At 55.8% G+C, this 20,304-nt stretch overlaps 2 protein-coding genes across 2 annotated transcripts in view; both read left to right on the top strand.

Moving 5' to 3' along the window:
• LOC116956714 (sodium/hydrogen exchanger 6) overlaps positions 1 to 7,705 on the top strand; it is a 42,585-nt gene extending 34,880 nt beyond the window's left edge. The window contains 3 exon segments of the mRNA XM_032978488.2: positions 62 to 135; positions 808 to 913; positions 3,797 to 7,705. Of these exon segments, the coding sequence (XP_032834379.2) occupies positions 62 to 135; positions 808 to 913; positions 3,797 to 4,228 (612 nt within the window). The 3' untranslated portion in view covers positions 4,229 to 7,705.
• Positions 7,706 to 18,092: 10,387 nt separating this feature from the next.
• The window catches only part of PCCB (propionyl-CoA carboxylase subunit beta), a 35,074-nt gene continuing 32,862 nt past the window's right edge, over positions 18,093 to 20,304 (top strand). The window contains exon 1 of the mRNA XM_032978550.2: positions 18,093 to 18,387. Within this exon, the coding sequence (XP_032834441.1) occupies positions 18,205 to 18,387 (183 nt within the window). The 5' untranslated portion in view covers positions 18,093 to 18,204. The remainder of the gene's footprint in view (positions 18,388 to 20,304) is intronic.

Below are 20,304 nucleotides of genomic sequence, written 5' to 3' on the forward strand. Positions count from 1 at the left end.
ACGTGTGTGTGTGTGTACATGTGTGTACATGTGTACGTGTGTGTGTTTGTTCATGCTATAGCAGAACGAGGGAGGCAGCCGGACCAAGAATGAGAGTGCGTGGCTCTTCCGCATGTGGTACATCTTCGACCACAAGTATCCTCACTGCGCGTCTCCCCGCGTGTCTCCGTGTCTCCCCACGTCTCCCTATGCCTCCGCGTGTCTCCGCGTGTCTCTCCGCGTCTCTCCGCATCTCCGCGTGTCTCTCCGCGTGTCTCCGTGTGTCTCTCCGCGTGTCTCTCCGCGTGTCTCTCCGCGTGTCTCTCCGCGTGTCTCTCCGCGTCTCTCCCCGTGTCTCTCCGTGTCTCTCCGCGTCTCCCCGTGTCTCTCCGACGTGTCTCTCCGCGTGTCTCCCCACGTCTCTCCGCGTGTCTTCGCGTGTCTCTCCGCGTGTCTCTCCGTGTCTCTCCGTGTCTCTCCGCGTGTCTCCGTGTCTGTCCGCGTGTCTCCGCGTTGCTCCTCATGTCTCTGCGTCTCCCCGCGTGTCTCCGCGTGTCTCTCCGCATGTCTCCCCGTCTCTCCCCGTGTCTCTCCCCGTGTCTCCCCGTCTCTCCGCGTGTCTCCGTGTCTCTCCGCGTGTCTCTCCACGTGTCTCTCCCCGTGTCTCCCCGTCTCTCCGCGTGTCTCCGTGTCTCTCCGCGTGTCTCTTCGCGTGTCTCCACGTGTCTCTCCGCGTGTCTCCGTGTCTCTCTGTGTCTCTCCGCGTGTCTCTCCGTGTGTCTCCACGTGTCTCCCCGCGTTGCTCCCTGACTCTGGCCACCCTCCCAGCTACCTGAAGCCGATCCTCACCCACTCGGGCCCCCCACTCACCTCCACGCTGCCACGGTGCTGCGCCCCCCTCGCCCGCTGCCTCACCAGCCCCCACGCCTACGAGGTGAGCAACCCCCCCCCCCCCCCACGCTCCGTATCTACGTGTGAGTGGGTCTGTGTGTGAGTGGGTCTGTGTGTGAGTGGGTCTACGTGTGTGTGTGTCTCTGTGTGTGTCTGGGTCTACGTGTGTGTGTCTCTGTGTGTGTGTGTGGGTCTGTGTGTGTGTGGGTCTGTGTGTGTGTGGGTCTACGTGTGTGTGTGGGTCTACGTGTGTGTGTCTCTGTGTGTGTGTGGGTCTGTGTGTGTGTGTCTCTGTGTGTGTCTCTGTGTGTGTGTGTCTCTGTGTGTGTGTGGGTCTGTGTGTGTGTGTCTCTGTGTGTGTCTCTGTGTGTGTGTGTCTCTGTGTGTGAGTCTGTGTGTGAGTGGGTCTATGTGTGTGTGGGTCTACGTGTGAGTGTCTCTGTGTGTGTGTGCGTCTACGTGTGTGTGTGGGTCTGTGTGTGTGTGGGTCTGTGTGTGTGTGCATCTACGTGTGTGTGTGTGGGTCTGTGTGTGTGTGCGTCTACGTGTGAGTGGGTCTGTGTGTGTGGGTCTGTGTGTGAGTGTCTCTGTGTGTGTGTGGGTCTGTGTGTGTGTGGGTCTGTGTGTGTGTGGGTCTGTGTGTGTGTGGGTCTACGTGTGTGTGGGTCTGTGTGTGTGTGTGGGTCTACGTGTGTGTGTGGGTCTGTGTGTGAATGGGTCTACGTGTGTGTGGGTCTACGTGTGAGTGGGTCTGTGTGTGTGTGGGTCTGTGTGTGAGTGGGTCTACGTGTGAGTGGGTCTACGTGTGTGTGGGTCTACGTGTGTGTGTGAGTCTGTGTGTGTGTGGGTCTACGTGTGTGTGGGTCTGTGTGTGTGTGTGTGTCTCTGTGTGTGAGTCTGTGTGTGAGTGGGTCTATGTGTGTGTGGGTCTACGTGTGTGTGGGTCTGTGTGTGAGTGTCTCTGTGTGTGTATGGGTCTGCGTGTGTGTGGGTCTGTGTGTGAGTGGGTCTATGTGTGTGTGTGGGTCTGTGTGTGAGTGTGTCTCTGTGTGTGTGTGGGTCTGTGTGTGTGTGGGTCTACGTGTGTGTGTGTCTCTGTGTGTGAGTCTGTGTGTGAGTGGGTCTACGTGTGTGTGAGTGTCTCTGTGTGTGTGTGGGTCTGTGTGTGTGTGGGTCTCTGTGTGTGTGTGTGTCTCTGTGTGTGGGTCTACGTGTGTGTGTGTCTGTGTGTGTGTGAGTCTGTGTGTGAGTGGGTCTACGTGTGAGTGTGGGTCTACGTGTGAGTGTCTCTGTGTGTGTGTGTGGGTCTGTGTGTGTGTGGGTCTGTGTGTGTGAGTGTCTACGTGTGTGTGTGGGTCTACGTGTGTGTGTCTCTGTGTGTGTGTGCGTCTACGTGTGAGTGGGTCTGTGTGTGTGGGTCTGTGTGTGAGTGTCTCTGTGTGTGTGTGGGTCTGTGTGTGTGTGGGTCTGTGTGTGTGTGGGTCTGTGTGTGTGTGGGTCTGTGTGTGTGTGGGTCTGTGTGTGTGTGGGTCTACGTGTGTGTGTGGGTCTGTGTGTGTGTGTGGGTCTACGTGTGTGTGTGGGTCTGTGTGTGAGTGGGTCTACGTGTGTGTGGGTCTACGTGTGAGTGGGTCTGTGTGTGTGTGGGTCTGTGTGTGTGTGGGTCTACGTGTGAGTGGGTCTACGTGTGTGTGGGTCTACGTGTGTGTGGGTCTGTGTGTGAGTGTCTCTGCGTGTGTGTGGGTCTGCGTGTGCGTGGGTCTGCGTGTGTTTGGGTCTGTGTGTGTGTGGGTCTGTGTGTGAGTGGGTCTACGTGTGTGTGGGTCTACGTGTGAGTGGGTCTGTGTGTGTGTGGGTCTGTGTGTGTGTGGGTCTGTGTGTGAGTGTCTCTGCGTGTGTGTGGGTCTGCGTGTGTGTGGGTCTGCGTGTGTGTGGGTCTGTGTGTGAGTGGGTCTACGTGTGAGTAGAGCTGTGTGTGTGTGTGGGTCTACGTGTGAGTGGATCTGTGTGTGTGGGTCTGTGTGTGAGTGGATCTGTGTGTGTGTGGGTCTGCGTGTGTGTGGGTCTGCGTGCGAGGGCTCAGTGATCACTAAGCCACTTTCTAAAACTGTGTGTCCGTCAAGTCACGTAAATATAAATAATATATCACGACGATTCGATTCCTTGTGTTGCCATCGAAAACGTTGGGATTGATTACTTGTATTTAGGTTACTTGATCAAACGACCCAGCGAGTGTGAATTCCTGCAATCACGAAAGCTTTAAAATCAAGACTTCCACTTGCTTAAAGTCTTCACTAAGCTTGTGCCAGTAGTGTATAGTGTAGTGTAGAGTGTATAATAGTGTAGTGTATAGTGTAGTGTAGAGTGTGTAGTAGTGTATAGTGTAGTGTAGAGTGTGTAGTAGTGTATAGTGTAGTGTGTAGTGTAGTCTATAGTGTAGTTTATAGTAGTGCAGTGTATAGTGTGTAGTGTAGTGTGTAGTGTATAGTAGTGTAATGTATAGTAGTGTAGTGTATAGTGTAGTGTAGTGTATAGTGTAGTGTGTAGTGTAGTGTATAGTGTAGTGTATAGTAGTATAGTGTAGTGTATAGTGTAGTGTATAGTAGTATAGTGTAGTGTATAGTAGTATAGTATAGTGTATAGTGTAGTGTATAGTAGTGTAGTGTATTGTAGTGTAGTGTATAGTGTAGTGTTTAGTAGTATAGTGTAGTGTATAGTGTATTGTAGTGTAGTGTATAGTGTAGTGTTTAGTAGTATAGTGTAGTGTATAGTATAGTAGTGTAGTGTATAGTAGTGTAGTTTATAGTGTAGTGTTTATAGAATCTGGGCTGCATGCACCCCCCCGCGGGGGCGGGTGGGGGGCCTCTAGCGGCAGTGCCGCCTGTGCTACCACCGCCACTGCCACCGCTGCCGTCACCGCCACCAGAACCAGGAGCAGCTGGGCGCCGGCACGGGGGGCGACGACGACGACTCGGTGCTCATCCTGGGCGACGGCGACCTCATCCTCACCGCGGGCAGCGCCAACGGGCCGGCCGCCGACCCCTCCTCCTCCTCCGCCGCCGCCGCCGCCGCCGCCGCCTCGTCGTCGTCCGTCGCCGCCGCCGCCGCCCACGCGCACGACCGGCGCCAGCGTGGGCTGGCGAAGCCCGGCAACGGGCCGAGTCGGCAGGAGCAGCTGCGGCAGCGGCGGCAGCAGCCGGGGGCGGCCGCCGGCGCTTCGCCCGAGGAGGCGGCGCTCGAGGAGGGCGGCGACCTGGGGGAGGGCGACGCGGCGGTGGCGCGAGGCACACGCCTCGTCCTGCACTCGCACGGCGGCGACGACGAGGAGGAGGAGGGCGGCTACGGCGCCCTCGCCTGACCCCCGCCGTGGCTAAGGTCAGCTGACCCGATGGCTTTGCGCTCTACCGGCGCCGCCGTCGCCGCTGTCGCCGCCGCCGCCGCCGCCGTCGGCATTGTCGTCGGCTGACCGATGACGTCGTTGCAGTCGCCGGCCGGCCGGCCGACGCCGTCGTCGCCGTCGTCGTAGTCGTCAGCTGACCGGTGACATCACGCTGCACTTGCCTGCCGAGGACGCTCGAGCCTGATCATCGTCGTCGTCGTCATCGTCACTATCGTCGTCGCCTAGTAACCGGCGCCGCTACCGGAATGCCGACATCATCGTCGTCGTAATCATCATCACCGTCGCCTGGCGGCCGACAGCATCATCGCCGTCGCATCTCCCGTGATGACATCATCGCCGTCGCATCTCCCGCGATGACATCATCGCCGTCGCATCTCCCGCGATGACATCATCACCATCGCCTGGCGGCCGACAGCATAATCGCCGTCGCATCTCCCGCGATGACATCATCGCCGTCGCATCTCCCGCGATGACATCATCGCCGTCGCATCTCCCGCGATGACATCATCGCCGTCGCATCTCCCGCGATGACATCATCGCCGTCGCATCTCCCGCGATGACATCATCGCCGTCGCATCTCCCGCGATGACATCATCGCCGTCGCATCTCCCGCGATGACATCATCGCCGTCGCATCTCCCGCGATGACATCATCGCCGTCGCATCCCGGGCGATGACATCATCGCCGTCGCATCTCCCGCGATGACATCATCGCCGTCAACCCGACAGCGTCGTGTTGACGGCGATGGGTTCGTGACGGTTGTGATGATGACGGCGGTGGTGGCGGTGGCGGTTGTGTTGGTGACGGTTGTGGCGGTGGTTGCCCGGTGTCTTGCCACTATGAATCTGCAGTCCGTGTGGTTGCCGTGATTTTTTTGCGATCGCCGCCACCGCCCCCTTTGTGTCCTCGTCCTCCTCCTCCTCGTCCTCCTCCTCGTCCTCCTCGTCCTCCTCCTCGTCCTCCTCCTCGTCGTCGTCGTCGTCGTCCTGGTCGTGTTTTGATTTTTGCGCGGTTTCCCGAGCGAGCTTTTCGCGTAATTTATGATCGCGGTGAATTCTTGCGTGTCCGTCCGCCGCGTTCTTGTTGCGCTGCGTTGCGGTGCGTTGTGACGTCACGTCGCGTTGTGACGTCACGTTTGCGTTGTGACGTCACGTTGCGTTGTGACGTCACGTTGCGTTGTTGCGTTGTCGCGTTCAGCAGGCACTTTGTGCTGTCTGACCCCCTCGCGATCCTCCTGACAAGCCCCACTACCCCCCCCAAAAATACAACAACAACCGCGTACCACTGATGCCATTATCACCATCACCACTACCACCATCAATACTATCACCAATACCATCACCACCATCACCACAATCAGTATCACCACCACCACGACAACCACGCACGACTGATGCCATCACCACCGCCATCACTACCATCACCACAATCAGTATCAACACCACAACAACTTAAACAACCACGCACCACTGATGCCATCACCACCATCATCACCACAATCAATACCACCATCATCATCACCACAATCAATACCACCACCATCATCACCATCATCACCACCATCACCATCATCACCATCACCATCATCACCACCATCATCATCACCATCATCATCACAATCATCACCACCATCATCAGCACCTATGAAGTCTACCGGCACTGTGGCACACGAGGGGGTGGGTGGCTACCAGCACCACGCCCGGCCGCCTTTGTCTCTCCCGCAGTGGCGATGTTTACTACACACCGCACCAGCTACTCATTTGAGGCTGAGTCGACCTAGGGGAGGGGCCCAGGACCGGTTCAGATGATCGCAATCACTGGGTGGAGGTGATCGCAATCACTGGGTGGAGATGGTCGCCGTGAGCGGGAATCGAACTTTGATCTCTGCTGGGTTCATCGCGCTAACTGCTGCACCACCGCTCCCCACAAACTACCCAAACACCCCCTTCTCCCACCCCTAAGCTCTGCCGTCCTCAATATATTGATATATTGATATATAAACTGTAATCTACTACCTTTTTTATTTGACCAGGTAAGGCCCACAGAGTTATATAGTTTTTTTATTTCCATGAAAGGTGTTAGCGTCCCAATGTAATGATGGGGGGGGGGGGAGGTCTAGTTTTTTTTCTGCGTGGGAGAAAACCTCGCGCGTGCGAGGAGAGAGGGGGTGCAACGCTTGATCCCCGTTACAGATGTAACAGATGGAGATTAGTCCACACACAATCTGCTGTACCGCTTTCTCCTGCCAGAGGCAGGGGGTATGGCTCCTCCACGGCCCGCCCACGGGGAGTGAGATGTAACAGATGGAGATTAGTCCACACACACAATCTGCTGTACCGCTTTCTCCTGCCAGAGGCGGGAGGATGTCTTCGCATTGACAACCACCCACGAGACAGAATGGAGGGAGTTTCACAACACCATCTGTGCCGGTGTTCCGCCAACCCCTCGCTGCAGCGCTGAGTCCGACGTTTCACCCCTCCCCCCCCCCAACAAGCCGGTATGAACCTGGCGGGCGTTTGGATGGGTGGCCACCGTTTGGGCTTGCCGGGTGTTGTTTGCCTGCGGCGTAGCGATGCGGCACAGATGGAGCGATGCGGTGAATTGAATCCATCCGTGTGCGGCTGCTCCCCAGTTGTTTTTGGCGTCGTCCTCTGACGTGGGACGTGCAAACTCCCCGTTGCCATCGTGGCTCAGGTGTGGGGCCAGTGGGAAAACCGCCACCAGTACCGTGCTGGTCTCACGCTGGCCCGGGTGTGGCCAGTGGGAAAACCACCACCAGTACCGTGCTGGCCCCACGCTGGCTCGGGTGTGGGGCCAGTGGGAAAACCGCCACCAGTACCGTGATAGCACCACGCTGGCCCGGGTGTGGGGCCAGTGGGAAAACCACCACCAGTACCGTGCCGGCCCCACGCTGGCTCAGGTGTGGGGCCAGTGGGAAAACCACCACCAGTACCGTGCTGGCCCCACGCTGGCTCGGGTGTGGGGCCAGTGGAAAAACCACCACCAGTACCGTGCTGGCTCGGCTGTGCCAGTGCAAAAGGCGTAGCAGTGAGGCTCCGATAAATGAAGATCATCATCATCACCACCGTCATCGCCACCATCACCCTTAGTAACGCTGACCCCCCCTGATTGAACCCTGAGTGAGGATGGGCGGCGTTGCACCGTTAAAACCACCCCACTGGGTCGTGCCCCTGTTGACCCCATAGATTGAGGTCAGGGGTCGAAGGTCTTGGGGGAGGATGTTGATGTCCCTCACCTCCCCCTCCCCGTGAATTGCCAAATGAAGTCGCGTGGTTCGTTGTGTGCGCGCGTGTGTACTGTGAACTTCTTTCGCACCGTGCGTAGCCAACCGTGCTAATCGGTGGGTGGGTGACTGAGTGTGTGGGTGAGTGTGTGGGTGGGTGGGTGAGTGTGTGGGTGGGTGGGTGAGTGTGTGGGTGGGTGAGTGTGTGGGTGGGTGAGTGGGTGGGTGGGTGAGTTACTGGGTGGGTGGGTGAGTGTGTGGGTGAGTGTGTGGCTATGTGAGTCTACCTTTTTTACCTTGAATTTATTTTGCAGCGTACTTAAGTCAACCGTGCTATTCGGAGGGCGGGTGAGTGTGTGGGTAAGTGTGTGTGTGGGTAAGTGTGTGTGTGTGTTTAACTTCGTTCGCACCGTATGTAGCCAGCCGTGCTCATCGTAGGTGCAGGGGTGGGGAAGGACAACATATTGAACACGCAAAAATCAGTTTAATAAACACATTCTATAAACACATTCTATAAACACATTCTATAAACACATTCTATAAACACATTCTATAAACACATTCTCCTGCGGAGGGAGGGAGCTGCTGGTAGTAACGTTGGGTTACTGCTCGGTCAATGGCCAGGGTCAACAACAACGGCGGCACCACGTGGTGGTGCGTTCCGCACAATACGCCCCACTGTGAGGGCGGGCACAAGCCGGCGTGAGTTGGTGAAACGTTGAGTTTTATAAGGGGGGCACCACGGGGTGACCAGCCCCTCCCCACCCAGCCCCCCACCCCACCCCCCACCCAGCCCCTCCCCCACCCAGCCCCTCCCCACCCAGCCCCCTCCCACCCAGCCCCTCCCCACCCACCCACCCAGCCCCTCCCCACCCAGCCCACCCAGCCCCTCCCCACCCTCCCCACCCAGCCCCTCCCCACCCTCCCACCCAGCCCCTCCCCACCCTCCCCACCCAGCCCCTCCCCACCCTCCCCACCCAGCCCCTCCCCACCCCCCCCCACCCCTCCCCTCCCCCCCACCCAGCCCCTCCCCACCCTCCCCACCCAGCCCCTCCCCACCCTCCCCACCCAGCCCCTCCCCACCCTCCCCACCCTCCCACCCTCCCCACCCAGCCCCTCCCCTCCCTCTCCACTCCCTCTCCACCCAGCCCCTCCCATTTGTGGATGCACGACGGGCGGACGGACACAATAATCCCGTGTGGGCTGCTCCTGGTGTAACTCGAGGTTCCTACACAGTATCAATGAGTTTGTCAATCTCGACGACGATTTTCAAAGTGCCATATCGCTCCAGTCGGTGGCTTCCTAATACCGGAATGAAGAGCGTTCCAGACGGCCGCAGAAGTGCATTTGAAAGGGCGACTGTGTATATGAGTGTGTGTGTGGGGAGTGGTGGTGCAGCGGTTAGCGCTACGCTGCACTACAAACCTGGCGACCCGGGTTCGATTCCCGCTCACGGCAAACACCGGTTGACGATTATCTGAACCGGTCCTGGGCCTCCCCTAGGTCGACTCGGCCTCAAATGAGCACCTGGTGCGATGTGTAAACATTGCTACTAGGGAGACAAAGGCGGCCGTGCTTGGTGCTGGCCACCCACCCCCTCGTGTACCGTTACCGGCCTTCATAGGTGCTGCTCGCTAACAGCACTTGCCCCTACAGTCTGTTAAGGCTATACGGGGCGGATCTTTTATCTTTGTATGTGTACGTGCTGCCCTTCATAGGTGCTGCTACTCGCTAGGCAGCACTTGCGCCTGACAGGCTATACATGGAACCTTCGTCTCTGTGTGTATGCATGGACGTTGAACTTCCTTTGCAAAGTACCTCGCCAACCGTGCTAATCGGAGGTGATGATGACGACGATGTTAAAGTGCAGCACATTACCCAGTGACTGCCTAACGTCTTTGTCCGGCGGCGGCTGCTGCTGCTGCGTGGGAAAGTCGCTCGTGACAGGGTTCGTGCTCCTTGACGAGATCGGCGAGCCATTTGCGCGCTTTCGTTCGCTCGTTAAGATCGTGATAGCAACAAAGGAAGGCTTAATGTGAAATCATTGCCGGCAAATAGCGTTCTCTGTTGCCTGCCGCAAGTGTGATAGGATCCAATCAGATCGCACAGGCGGACGGTCACGTGACGCACCCCAAGCTTGTAAGTGTCAAACGCGAAAATGCCCAAACCCCAAACCCCTAACTCCTAAACCTCTAACCGCAGCCCGGAGCTCCTAAATCCGAACCTCTCTGTCATCATCCTCTCGCCCTAACCCCCAACTTCCTAACCCCCCTGAAGTCTTCAGCGTGAACCCCATCACGTGGGTACAAATAAGTAACAGGCAGAGGTGCAGGCCCTTCCAAGTGGTTTGTTCATCCCATGCCGACAGGAAAAGTCGTGGGGTGGGTTGTGGTGGGTTGTGGTGGGTTGTGGTGAGTTGTGGTGGGTTGTGGAGGGTTGTGGTGGGTTGTGGTGGGTTGTGGAGGGTTGTGGTGGGTTGTGGAGGGTTGTGGTGGCTTGTGGAGGGTTGTGGTGGCTTGTGGTGGATTGTGGTGGGTTGTGGAGGGTTGTGGTGGATTGTGGAGGGTTGTGGTGGCTTGTGGAGGGTTGTGGTGGGTTGTGGAGGGTTGTGGAGGGTTGTGGTGGGTTGTGGAGGGTTGTGGTGGGTTGTGGTGGGTTGTGGAGAGTTGTGGTGGGTTGTGGTGGGTGTGGCGGGTTGTGGTGGGTTGTGGTGGATTGTGGTGGGTTGTGAGGGTTGTGGTGGGTTGTGGAGGGTTATGGTGGGTTGTGTTGGGTTGTGGAGGGTTGTGGTGGGTTGTGGTGGTTGTGGAGGGTTGTGGAGGGTTGTGGTGGGTTGTGGTGGGTTGTGGTGGGTTGTGGTGGGTTGTGGAGGGTTGTGGAGGGTTTGTGGTGGGTTTTGGTGGGTTGTGGAGGGTTGTGGTGGGTTGTGGTGGCTTGTGGTGGCTTGTGGTGGGTTGTGGTGGGTTGTGGAGGGTTGTGGAGGTTGTGGAGGGTTGTGGGAGGGTTGTGGTGGGTTGTGGAGGGTTGTGGTGGGTTGTGGTGGGTTGTGGTGGGTTTTGGTGGGTTGTGGAGGGTTGTGGTGGGTTATGGAGGGTTGTGGTGGGTTGTGGTGGGTTGTGGTGGGTTGTGGAGGGTTGTGGAGGGTTGTGGTGGGTTATGGAGGGTTGTGGTGGGTTGTGGTGGATTGTGGAGGGTTGTGGAGGGTTGTGGTGGGTTGTGGAGGGTTGTGGAGGGTTCTGGAGGGTTGTGGAGGGTTGTGGAGGGTTGTGGTGGTTGTGTGGGTGTGGCGGGATGTGGTGGCTTGTGGTGGGTGTGGCGGAATGTGGTGGCTTGTGGTGGCTTGTGGAGGGTTGTGGTGGCTTGTGGAGGGTTGTGGTGGGTTGTGGTGGGTTGTGGAGGGTTGTGGTGGGTTGTGGTGGGTTGTGGAGGGTTGTGGTGGGTTGTGGAGGGTTGTGGTGGGTTATGGAGGGTTGTGGTGGGTTGTGGAGGGTTATGGTGGGTTGTGGTGGATTGTGGAGGGTTGTGGTGGATTGTGGAGGGTTGTGGTGGATTGTGGAGGGTTGTGGTGGATTGTGGAGGGTTGTGGTGGATTGTGGAGGGTTGTGGAGGGTTGTGGAGAGTTGTGGAGGGTTGTGGTGGGTTGTGGAGGGTTGTGGTGGGTTGTGGAGGGTTGTGGTGGGTTGTGGAGGGTTGTGGAGAGTTGTGGAGGGTTGTGTTGAGTTTGGGGACGCGGATATTTGGGACGGCAAACCCGATATCTCTGGCATCGGGTGCCTCTCTTGGCCTGGTGAGAGGGAATCTGTGGGGTTCTGTCTCTGCTGAGCCAGTGGTGGAAATTCCACGTTCCTATGGCGCGGAGGGTGGCGGGGGTGGAGGTTGGAGCGGTTGGCGAGTCCATCCATAGGGCATTTTTTTTCCTTCCTCCGCGCCTCTGATTAGCACGGTTGGCTACGTACGTGCGGTGCGAAAAAAGTTCACCATACACTCACATAGCCACTCACCAAATCTCTGATCAGCACAGTTTGCCGCGTACGGTGCAAAATGAAGTAAACATGCATACACACGTAGACTCACGTAGTCACTCGCCCACTCACATAGTCACTCACTCACCCACACCTCCAATTGTCACGGTTGGCTATGTTATGGCGCGAAAGAAGTCGAACGCACACACACACACACTGAGCATTCATTTGTTGTGAGCATTCACTTGCCAGACCCTTTTTTATATATACAAAAATTATATTGAGGCGTGGTTTTGCCCACCCCCTCCTCCTGCCGCGTTACCGTCTGGGATATCCGGAGCGTGACGGACGGACGGACTAGTTGGTGACTAACACTCGCACGAAAGAGACTTGTGTACCGAGACTTCCCCGATACCACGCTTGTACCACTCCCCTGGATCGACGCGGGTCTGGTTCAGATTGTCGCTCCCACCACCACCACCACCCACCCATAGGTTTGTACCAACTCCTTACGAAAGGCACCGAATTGCTCCCATGATATTTACTCGGAGACCTTACGATGCCCGGCATTGCAACATTACGCTGGCCTTGCAACTTGCATACTAAATAAGTTCAACTTGCATACTAAATAAGTTCAACTTACATACTAAATAAGTTCAACTTACATACTGAATAAGTTCAACTTATATACTAAATAAGTTCAACTTACATACTAAATAAGTTCAACTTACATACTGAATAAGTTCAACTTACATATGAAAGAAATTCAACACAGTCACCCTCTAACACAGTCACTCACCCACTCACACAGCCACTCACCCACTCACACAGTCACTCACCCTCTAACATAGTCACTCACCCACTCACACAGTCACTCACCCTCTAACACAGTCACTCACCCACTCACACAGTCACTCACCCACTCACACAGTCACTCACACAGTCACCCACTCACATAGTCACTTACCCACTCACACACTCACCCACTCACACAGTCACTCACACAGTCACTCACCCACTCACATAGTCACTTACCCACTCACACAGTCACTCACCCACTCACACAGTCACTCACCCTCTAACACAGTCACTCACCCTCTAACACAGCCACTCACCCTCTAACACAGCCACTCACACACTCACACAGTCACTCACCAACTCACACAGTCACTCACCCACTCACACAGTCACTCACCCGCTCACACAGCCACTCACCCGCTCACACAGCCACTCACCCTCTAACACAGTCACTCACCCTCTAACACAGTCACTCACCCACTCACACAGTCACTCACACAGTCACTCACCCACTCACACAGTCACTCACCCTCTAACACAGTCACTCACCCTCTAACACAGTCACTCACCCACTCACAGTGTCACTCACCCACTCACACAGCCACTCACCCTCTAACACAGTCACTCACCCTCTAACACAGTCACTCACCCACTCACACAGTCACTCACCCACTCACACAGTCACTCACCCTCTAACATAGTCACTCACCCACTCACACAGTCACTCACCCTCTAACACAGTCACTCACCCACTCACACAGTCACTCACCCACTCACACAGTCACTCACACAGTCACCCACTCACATAGTCACTTACCCACTCACACAGTCACTCACACAGTCACTCACACAGTCACTCACCCACTCACATAGTCACTTACCCACTCACACAGTCACTCACCCACTCACACAGTCACTCACCCTCTAACACAGTCACTCACCCACTCACACAGTCACTCACCCTCTAACACAGTCACTCACCCTCTAACACAGTCACTCACCCTCTAACACAGCCACTCACCCTCTAACACAGCCACTCACACACTCACACAGTCACTCACCCACTCACACAGTCACTCACCCACTCACACAGTCACCCGCTCACACAGCCACTCACCCGCTCACACAGCCACTCACCCTCTAACACAGTCACTCACCCTCTAACACAGTCACTCACCCACTCACACAGTCACTCACACAGTCACTCACCCACTCACACAGTCACTCACCCTCTAACACAGTCACTCACCCTCTAACACAGTCACTCACCCACTCACACAGTCACTCACCCACTCACACAGCCACTCACCCTCTAACACAGTCACTCACCCTCTAACACAGTCACTCACCCACTCACACAGTCACTCACACAGTCACTCACCCACTCACACAGTCACTCACCCTCTAACACAGTCACTCACCCTCTAACAAAGTCACCCTCCGATGAGCACGGCTGGCTACGTACGCTGCGGAGGAAGTTAAGCTAACTAACCCCAACCCGCATGGCTGTTGTACAAACACCTCCTGTTGTGGTCCCAGCCCTCCCTGCCTGTTTTAAGGCAGCAGTTGAGACGAGGAGGAGGAGGTGGGGGAAGGAGTGGAGAAGTGATGGTGGTGGTGGTGGTAGTGGTGGTGATGATGGAGACTGGGGCCGTGCCGGGGAAGCCACGTGTTGTTGTTGTTGTTGCTGCTGCTGTTGTTGTTGATGATGATGTTGTGGTCTCGGCCACAGCCCACGCGTGTTGTTCATATTCACTCCGCTGCTTAATTAAACAAAGAGGTGGAAGTCACGCTTGCCTTTGTCGTCATCGACTCGCCGTGGTGACGAGGAGGCTTTATCTCCCTCGCCTGGTGTGCAGGAGCGTGTGGGTTCCATCCTGACCCTGACGATGCCTGCTGCTGCTGTGTTTTTGGAGTTTGCGTGTTTCTCCCCGTAAGTCACGTGGATTGTTCTCTGGGCTCCTCCTGCATCCCCCTTCACGTTCAGAGTGAACATGCAATGTGCTGTGACGACCTGACGCAGCAGTCTTCAACAGGGAGGAGTCTTTCCCTAGGCAAAGCCAAAGCAACCCGATCTCTCGTTTGTTTTCCCCAGCACACACACACGCGCACCTATCAAGCCCCTTTCTCGAGGAATCCTTGACCCACTTCGAGCCAATCACCCTTCCCCGCTTTCCCTAACAGGATCCCAATCGTCGCTCGTTTTTCGTGTATTTCTCCTCCGATGCCCCTGCCTCTAACCAAAAATGACCCTTTCAGGCCCCGCAAAAGGTAGCAATCGGAGAGAGGGGGCTTGTTTCTAGAAACGTGTCACTTCCGCGGTGTCCACCACGTCAGCAAGGTGGAGCGTCGTCGGTTGCGGTACAATCGCCACATCTAGAAGAAGCTGTCGCCGCCTCATCCGAGCAGAGGGGGGAAAGAAAAACCCTCCCACCCCCCCGAACGTCGACAATTGAAGACTGAAAAGGCATCCGGAGAAAATAAACAAATGCGGGAAAACGACGACGTGCCAAACGTTGGCGCATCTTCGCCCCAGCACGTTGCTAAGGCGACAATTGCCCGCGTTTGTACGACGAAACGGAATGAAGAGAGGGCCCCAGCGAATCTGAAACGCACCAACTCTGCGCGTGAGTGACGGAGCCGGCCACGTGGTGTGCGTCCGGCGCACGCTGCCAAAGCGGGCGCCCGCGACAGCCGTGATGATGACGACACAAAAGCGCGCGCGTGTGGTCAACAACAAGCCACATCCGTGTACAATCCTGAGTTTTGAAGTTTTCCTGACTGCGGGTGGTCCCGTACGCAGGGTGTAAAACCGATTGAATCGCGACGTTTCGGGCGCGCGCACGAGGGAAGGGGGGGAGGGTGGAGGGTGGGGGGGTGGTTTGAGAAATGTGACGTCACGTCGAAATGAGCAACTTTCAAGAAATGTAGACGCAACACGTTCTGCTTATATTCTTAGTTCTTTCGGTAAAGTCACGTTGAAGGGAAAACAATAAAATAATAAAAAATATATAAAACAATAAAAATTCTCACGACGTTTCGACCATAACACAAACGGTCGTCTTCAGGTGGTCGAAACGTCGTGAGAATTTTTATTGTTTTATATATTTTTTATTATTTTATTGTTTCCCTTCAACGTGACTTTACCGAAAGAACTAAGAATATGAATTACTGCAGTCACGAAAGCTTTAAATCAACACGTTCTGCTTAATTAAATCGACTTTTTTAAATAAATAAATAGATAAATATTCTCTCCTGCAACATCGGAGTGCAGCGCCACATTAAGTGCGCAACTACTACAATGACGACAGTTTAAAGCGATTTGAAGCGTGTTTTATTTATTTTGGGGGGGGGAGGGGGGTGTGTAGAGCTTTGTGACGTCATATTTGAGGGGGGGGTCTGACTTTGTGACGTCATGTGACGAAGGGGAGGTCAAAAATCGTCCAAAATCGCGTGACGTCATTTATGGACGGCCTTCCTTATCTGGTAAGACACGAAAAATAGTTTGTTGGTTTGAGTTTCACTCCGACACCCTTAGCTGTGTGTGTTGCCGGTTGTGTATCGTTCTGGCCCTGTCCCCTTACTGGGGAATTGCTTCAAAGCCCCGTCGGTTGCCTCCTTCTCCGGGACAACTAAATCCAGTGTCTGATTCCAGACGAGCTAAACTCAACTTTGATTTGACCAGCCTTAGCCCCCCCCCCCCTACTCTCATCCCGTGTGTAGCTCTTTTTCAGTCGCGACGTGTGGCCATCACAAGCGATAGCCCAACCACGTGGCTTGTCAAGTGTAAATGCCCTACCAGCAGCCGATCCACTCGAAGCCAAGGCCGTAAACATGGAGCCAAAATTGGGGGTGGGGGGCAAATCTTCCAGAGGGTCTGGGGGTCCCTCCCCCTCCCCCCCCCCAGAAAAAATGTAAATTTTTAAAACGAATTTCCTGCCTAAAATATTTTACAAAAATTCTCAAACGCATAGGATGGATTTTTTTAAAATGTATTTTTGACAATAATGTCTAATAGTGATTTAAAGCTTTCGTGACTGCAGTGATTCATATTCTTGGTTCTTTCGGTAAAGTCACGTTGAAGGGAAACAATAAAATATATATAAAACAATATATATTTTATTATTTTATTGTTTCCCTTCAACGTGACTTTACCGAAAGAACCAAGAATATAATGTCTAATAGTGTTATTGTATTTACACTGCTCTGTTTTTACTTATTTTACCTTTTCTTGTTTCATTGTATGTAATGGCAGAGATTCGGGATTACAACCATAACCACAACCATATAAACAGATAACTATTTTATAGCGATATATTGGGGGGGGGGGGGGATATTTGAATATTTATTACGTGACTTTACCGAAAGAACCAAAGAAGATGAATCCTTGCAGTCACGAAAGCTTTAAATCGAAATTTAAAATATAAACTACAACTATTAAAACAAACTATTTTCTCTTTTACCAGGTTAGGCCCACTGAGCTACTGTGTAGCTCTTTTCCAGAAGCGATAACCCAACCAAGTGGCTTGTCGTAGGTCTGGGGATTCATATCAGGAGCCAAATTCTCTAATCGCGTGTTTCTCAATGTCGGAGGACGCGGATACAAATCCACGCGACCACGGGGAGACAGAGAGAGAGACACGCAGACTCCAAATATACAACAACAGGCCGTCAGGCTTGGGATCGGACCCAGGGCCTCCCTGTAGACCAGGTGAGGAAGTTAGTCTCCTCGCCACCCTGGCGACCTGATCAAGATTCAGAATCTGGGGAAATCCGAAGAGCTAAGAAGCTCTCTTTCACACATGCCCCACGCTGGATTCTGACCGCTGCCGCTGATGATGAGAGAACCAAAATCTTTCTTGAGATTGGAGAAATCCGATGAGCTACAAAACGCTTTTCCACAGGCGTCCAATTGGACGCTGATTTGGCAGCAGATTTCGCTGAGGATCAGCTGAGCACCGCGTGCCAGCTGAGCACCCGCGTGCCAGCCAATCGGCGTGCGGCGCGGGGCCGGCAACTCCCCTCCCCACAACCCACACAGCTGGTTGACCAATCAGCGCGCGAGACGGGGACGGCGACCCCTCACGCTGGACAACCAATCAGCGCGTGGAACGGAGTCGGCAACCCCCCCCCACGACCGTCACACTGTATAACCAATCAGCGCGCGGCACGGCGATCGACCAATGGGATCTTGCGAATTGGTGGGAGTGGGGGGGGATGGCGCGCGCGCGTAGCCCCCGGGTGACCCTGACAGCGAGTGACGTCACGCCGCTGCCACGACGACGACTCCCCCCGCCCCGCCTCACCCCGCGCGCCATCTTGGGTAGGGGTAGCCCCATTGGGGGACTCCCGCGGCGCGCGCCCTCGTGAAGTCGCTCTACCCCCTGAGCAAGATGGCGAAGTCGCGGCTTCACTGCCCCGCCCCTCGCCTACGCCCCGCCCCCCGGCCGGCCGGTCACCCCCAGCGCGGGGTCGCCAGGGGAGAGGGGCAGAGGGAGAGGGGCAGAGGGCGCCAGGGGAGAGGGGCAGAGGGAGAGGGAGAGAGGAGAGGGGCAGAGGGAGAGGGGCAGAGGGCGCCAGGGGAGAGGGGCAGAGGAGAGGGGCAGAGGGCGCCAGGGGAGAGGGGCAGAGGAGAGGGGCAGAGGGCGCCAGGGGAGAGGGGCAGAGGGACAGAGGGAGACGAGGAGAGGGGCAGAGGGAGAGGGGCAGAGGGAGAGGGGCAGAGGAGAGGGGCAGAGGAGGGGCAGAGGGCGCCAGGGGAGAGGGGCAGAGGGAGAGAGGAGAGGGGCAGAGGAGAGGGGCAGAGGGAGAGGGGCAGAGGGAGACGAGGAGAGGGGCAGAGGGCGCCAGGGGAGAGGAGAGAGAGGCAGAGGGGAGAGCGGCAGAGGAGAGGTGAAGGAGAGAAGCCGACGACGCCGAAGCCGGCGGCGATGATGCTGATGATGTCCGCGTCGCGGCTGGGCGCCGCGCTGCTCCCGCGCGCCCGCCACTCGCCGTTCCCGTGTCGGGCGCCGTGGCGCGGCGCGAGCAGCGTCCACGAGCGGATCGAGCGCCGGAGGCGCGCGGCGGAGATCGGCGGCGGCCTGGCGCGGGTGGAAGCGCAGCACGCACGGGTGGGAGCGGTGGCGCAGTGGTTAGCGCGCTGTGTGTGTAGTGTGTGGGTAGTGTAGTGTGGGTAGTGTGTGGGTAGAGTGTGGTGTAGTGTGCGGTGTAGTGTGTGTGGGTAGTGCACGGGTGGGAGCGGTGGCGCAGTGGTTAGCGCGCAGTGTGTGTGGGTAGTGTATTGTGTAGTGTGTGTGTAGTGTGGGTAGAGTGTGTAGTGTGTGTAGTGTGTGGTGTAGTGTGTGTGGGTAGTGCACGGGTGGGAGCGGTGGCGTAGTGGTTAGCGCGCTGTGTGTGTGGGTCGTGTGTGTGGTGTAGTGTGTGTGTAGTGTGTGTGTAGTGTGTGTGTGGTGTGGGTAGTGTGGTGTGTGTAGTGTGTGTGGGAGCGGTGGCGCAGTGGTTAGCGCGCTGTGTGTGGGTCGTGTAGTGTGGGTAGTGTGTGTAGTGTAGTGTGTGTAGTGTCGGTAGTGTGTGTTGTGTAGTGTGTGTGTAGTGTGGGTAGTGTGGTGTGTGTAGTGTGGTGTGTGTAGTGTGTGTGGGAGCGGTGGCGCAGTGGTTAGCGCGCTGTGTGTGGGTCGTGTAGTGTGGGTAGTGTGTGTAGTGTGTGTGTAGTGTCGGTAGTGTGTGTTGTGTAGTGTGTGTGTAGTGTGGGTAGTGTGGTGTGTGTAGTGTGGGTAGTGGGTGTGTGTAGTGTAGTGTGTGTAGTGTGTGTAGGTAGTGTATAGTGTGTGTTGTGTGTGTAGTGTAGTGGGTGTAGTGTAGTGTGTGTAGTGTGTGGGTAGTGTGTGTGTAGTGTGTGTGTGTGGTGTGTGTGCAGTGTGTGTGTGGTGTGTGTGTGGTGTGTGTGTGGTGAGTGTGTGGTGTGTGTAGTGTGGTGTGTGTAGTGTGGTGTGTGTGTGTAGTGTGTGTGTGTGGGTAGTGTGTGTGTAGGAGCGGTGGTGCAGTGGTTAGCGCGCTGCGTGCGTACAGTGTGTGTAGTGAAAGCAGGTAGCAGGCCCACTCACCGCCTACAGAATCCCACGTCAGAGAATGAGGAGTCTTACCGCAGCCTTCGCTCGGAGGTTCGGAGAGCCGTGAGGCGCTGCAAGGATGGGTGGTGGTCGCGGGTTGCTGAGGAGATGGAATCTGCCTCAGTGGCCCGTGACCACAAATCACTCTTTAATTACATCGAAAAAGTAACTTGCAGTACCACACCTATCACCGTCCTCAAGGTAAAGAATGGCGATCCGATCTCCGACCACCGGGAACTGTTCTGCAGGTTTGCAGAGCATTTCTGCGAGGTACTGAGGGAGGGGAAATCCCTCAGCCCAGACGACATCGCGGGTGGAGGTGGGGACGACCCTACTAGGGCCGCGATGCCTCAAATATCGGCAGAAGTAGCCAACCCCCCTCCCGAGTGGGCGGCCGAGGTGCCGTCTGCGGAGGAAGTGCGTGGGGCGATCCGGAGTCTTGAGACCAGGAAAAAGCGCCGGGCAGAGACGATCTCCCAAGCGAAGTGCTGAGGGAGGGTGGCGTCTGTGCACAGACTGCCCTATATGACATCATAACAACAGTCTGGACCGCTGGACGGGTTCCACAGGATTGGAAAGATGCCCTGGTGGTCCCCCTCTTTAAGAAGGGGGACCGCACAGACTGTAACAACTACAGGGGCATCTCACTCCTCAGTGTGCCGGGAAAGGTCCTGGCAAGGATTATTCAACATCGCCTTGCCAGGCACGCTGAGGAGAGGCTTGCGGAGCCCCAATGCGGTTTCAGGAAAGGGCGGTCCTGCACCGATGCCATAGTTTCTGTCCGTCTGCTACAGCAGAGATGTAGGGAATTCCAACAAGACCTACATCTCTGCTTTATTGACCTGGTCAAGGCCTATGATACTTTAGTGTTTATAATGACGAATAAACTTCTTATGAGGCACACTCTGTTTATTGTAA

This window comes from Petromyzon marinus, chromosome 67 (assembly GCF_048934315.1).
Source record: "Petromyzon marinus isolate PM22_M1 ecotype Great Lakes invasive population chromosome 67, UKy_Petmar_22M1.pri1.0, whole genome shotgun sequence".
Lineage (NCBI taxonomy): Eukaryota > Metazoa > Chordata > Hyperoartia > Petromyzontiformes > Petromyzontidae > Petromyzon > Petromyzon marinus.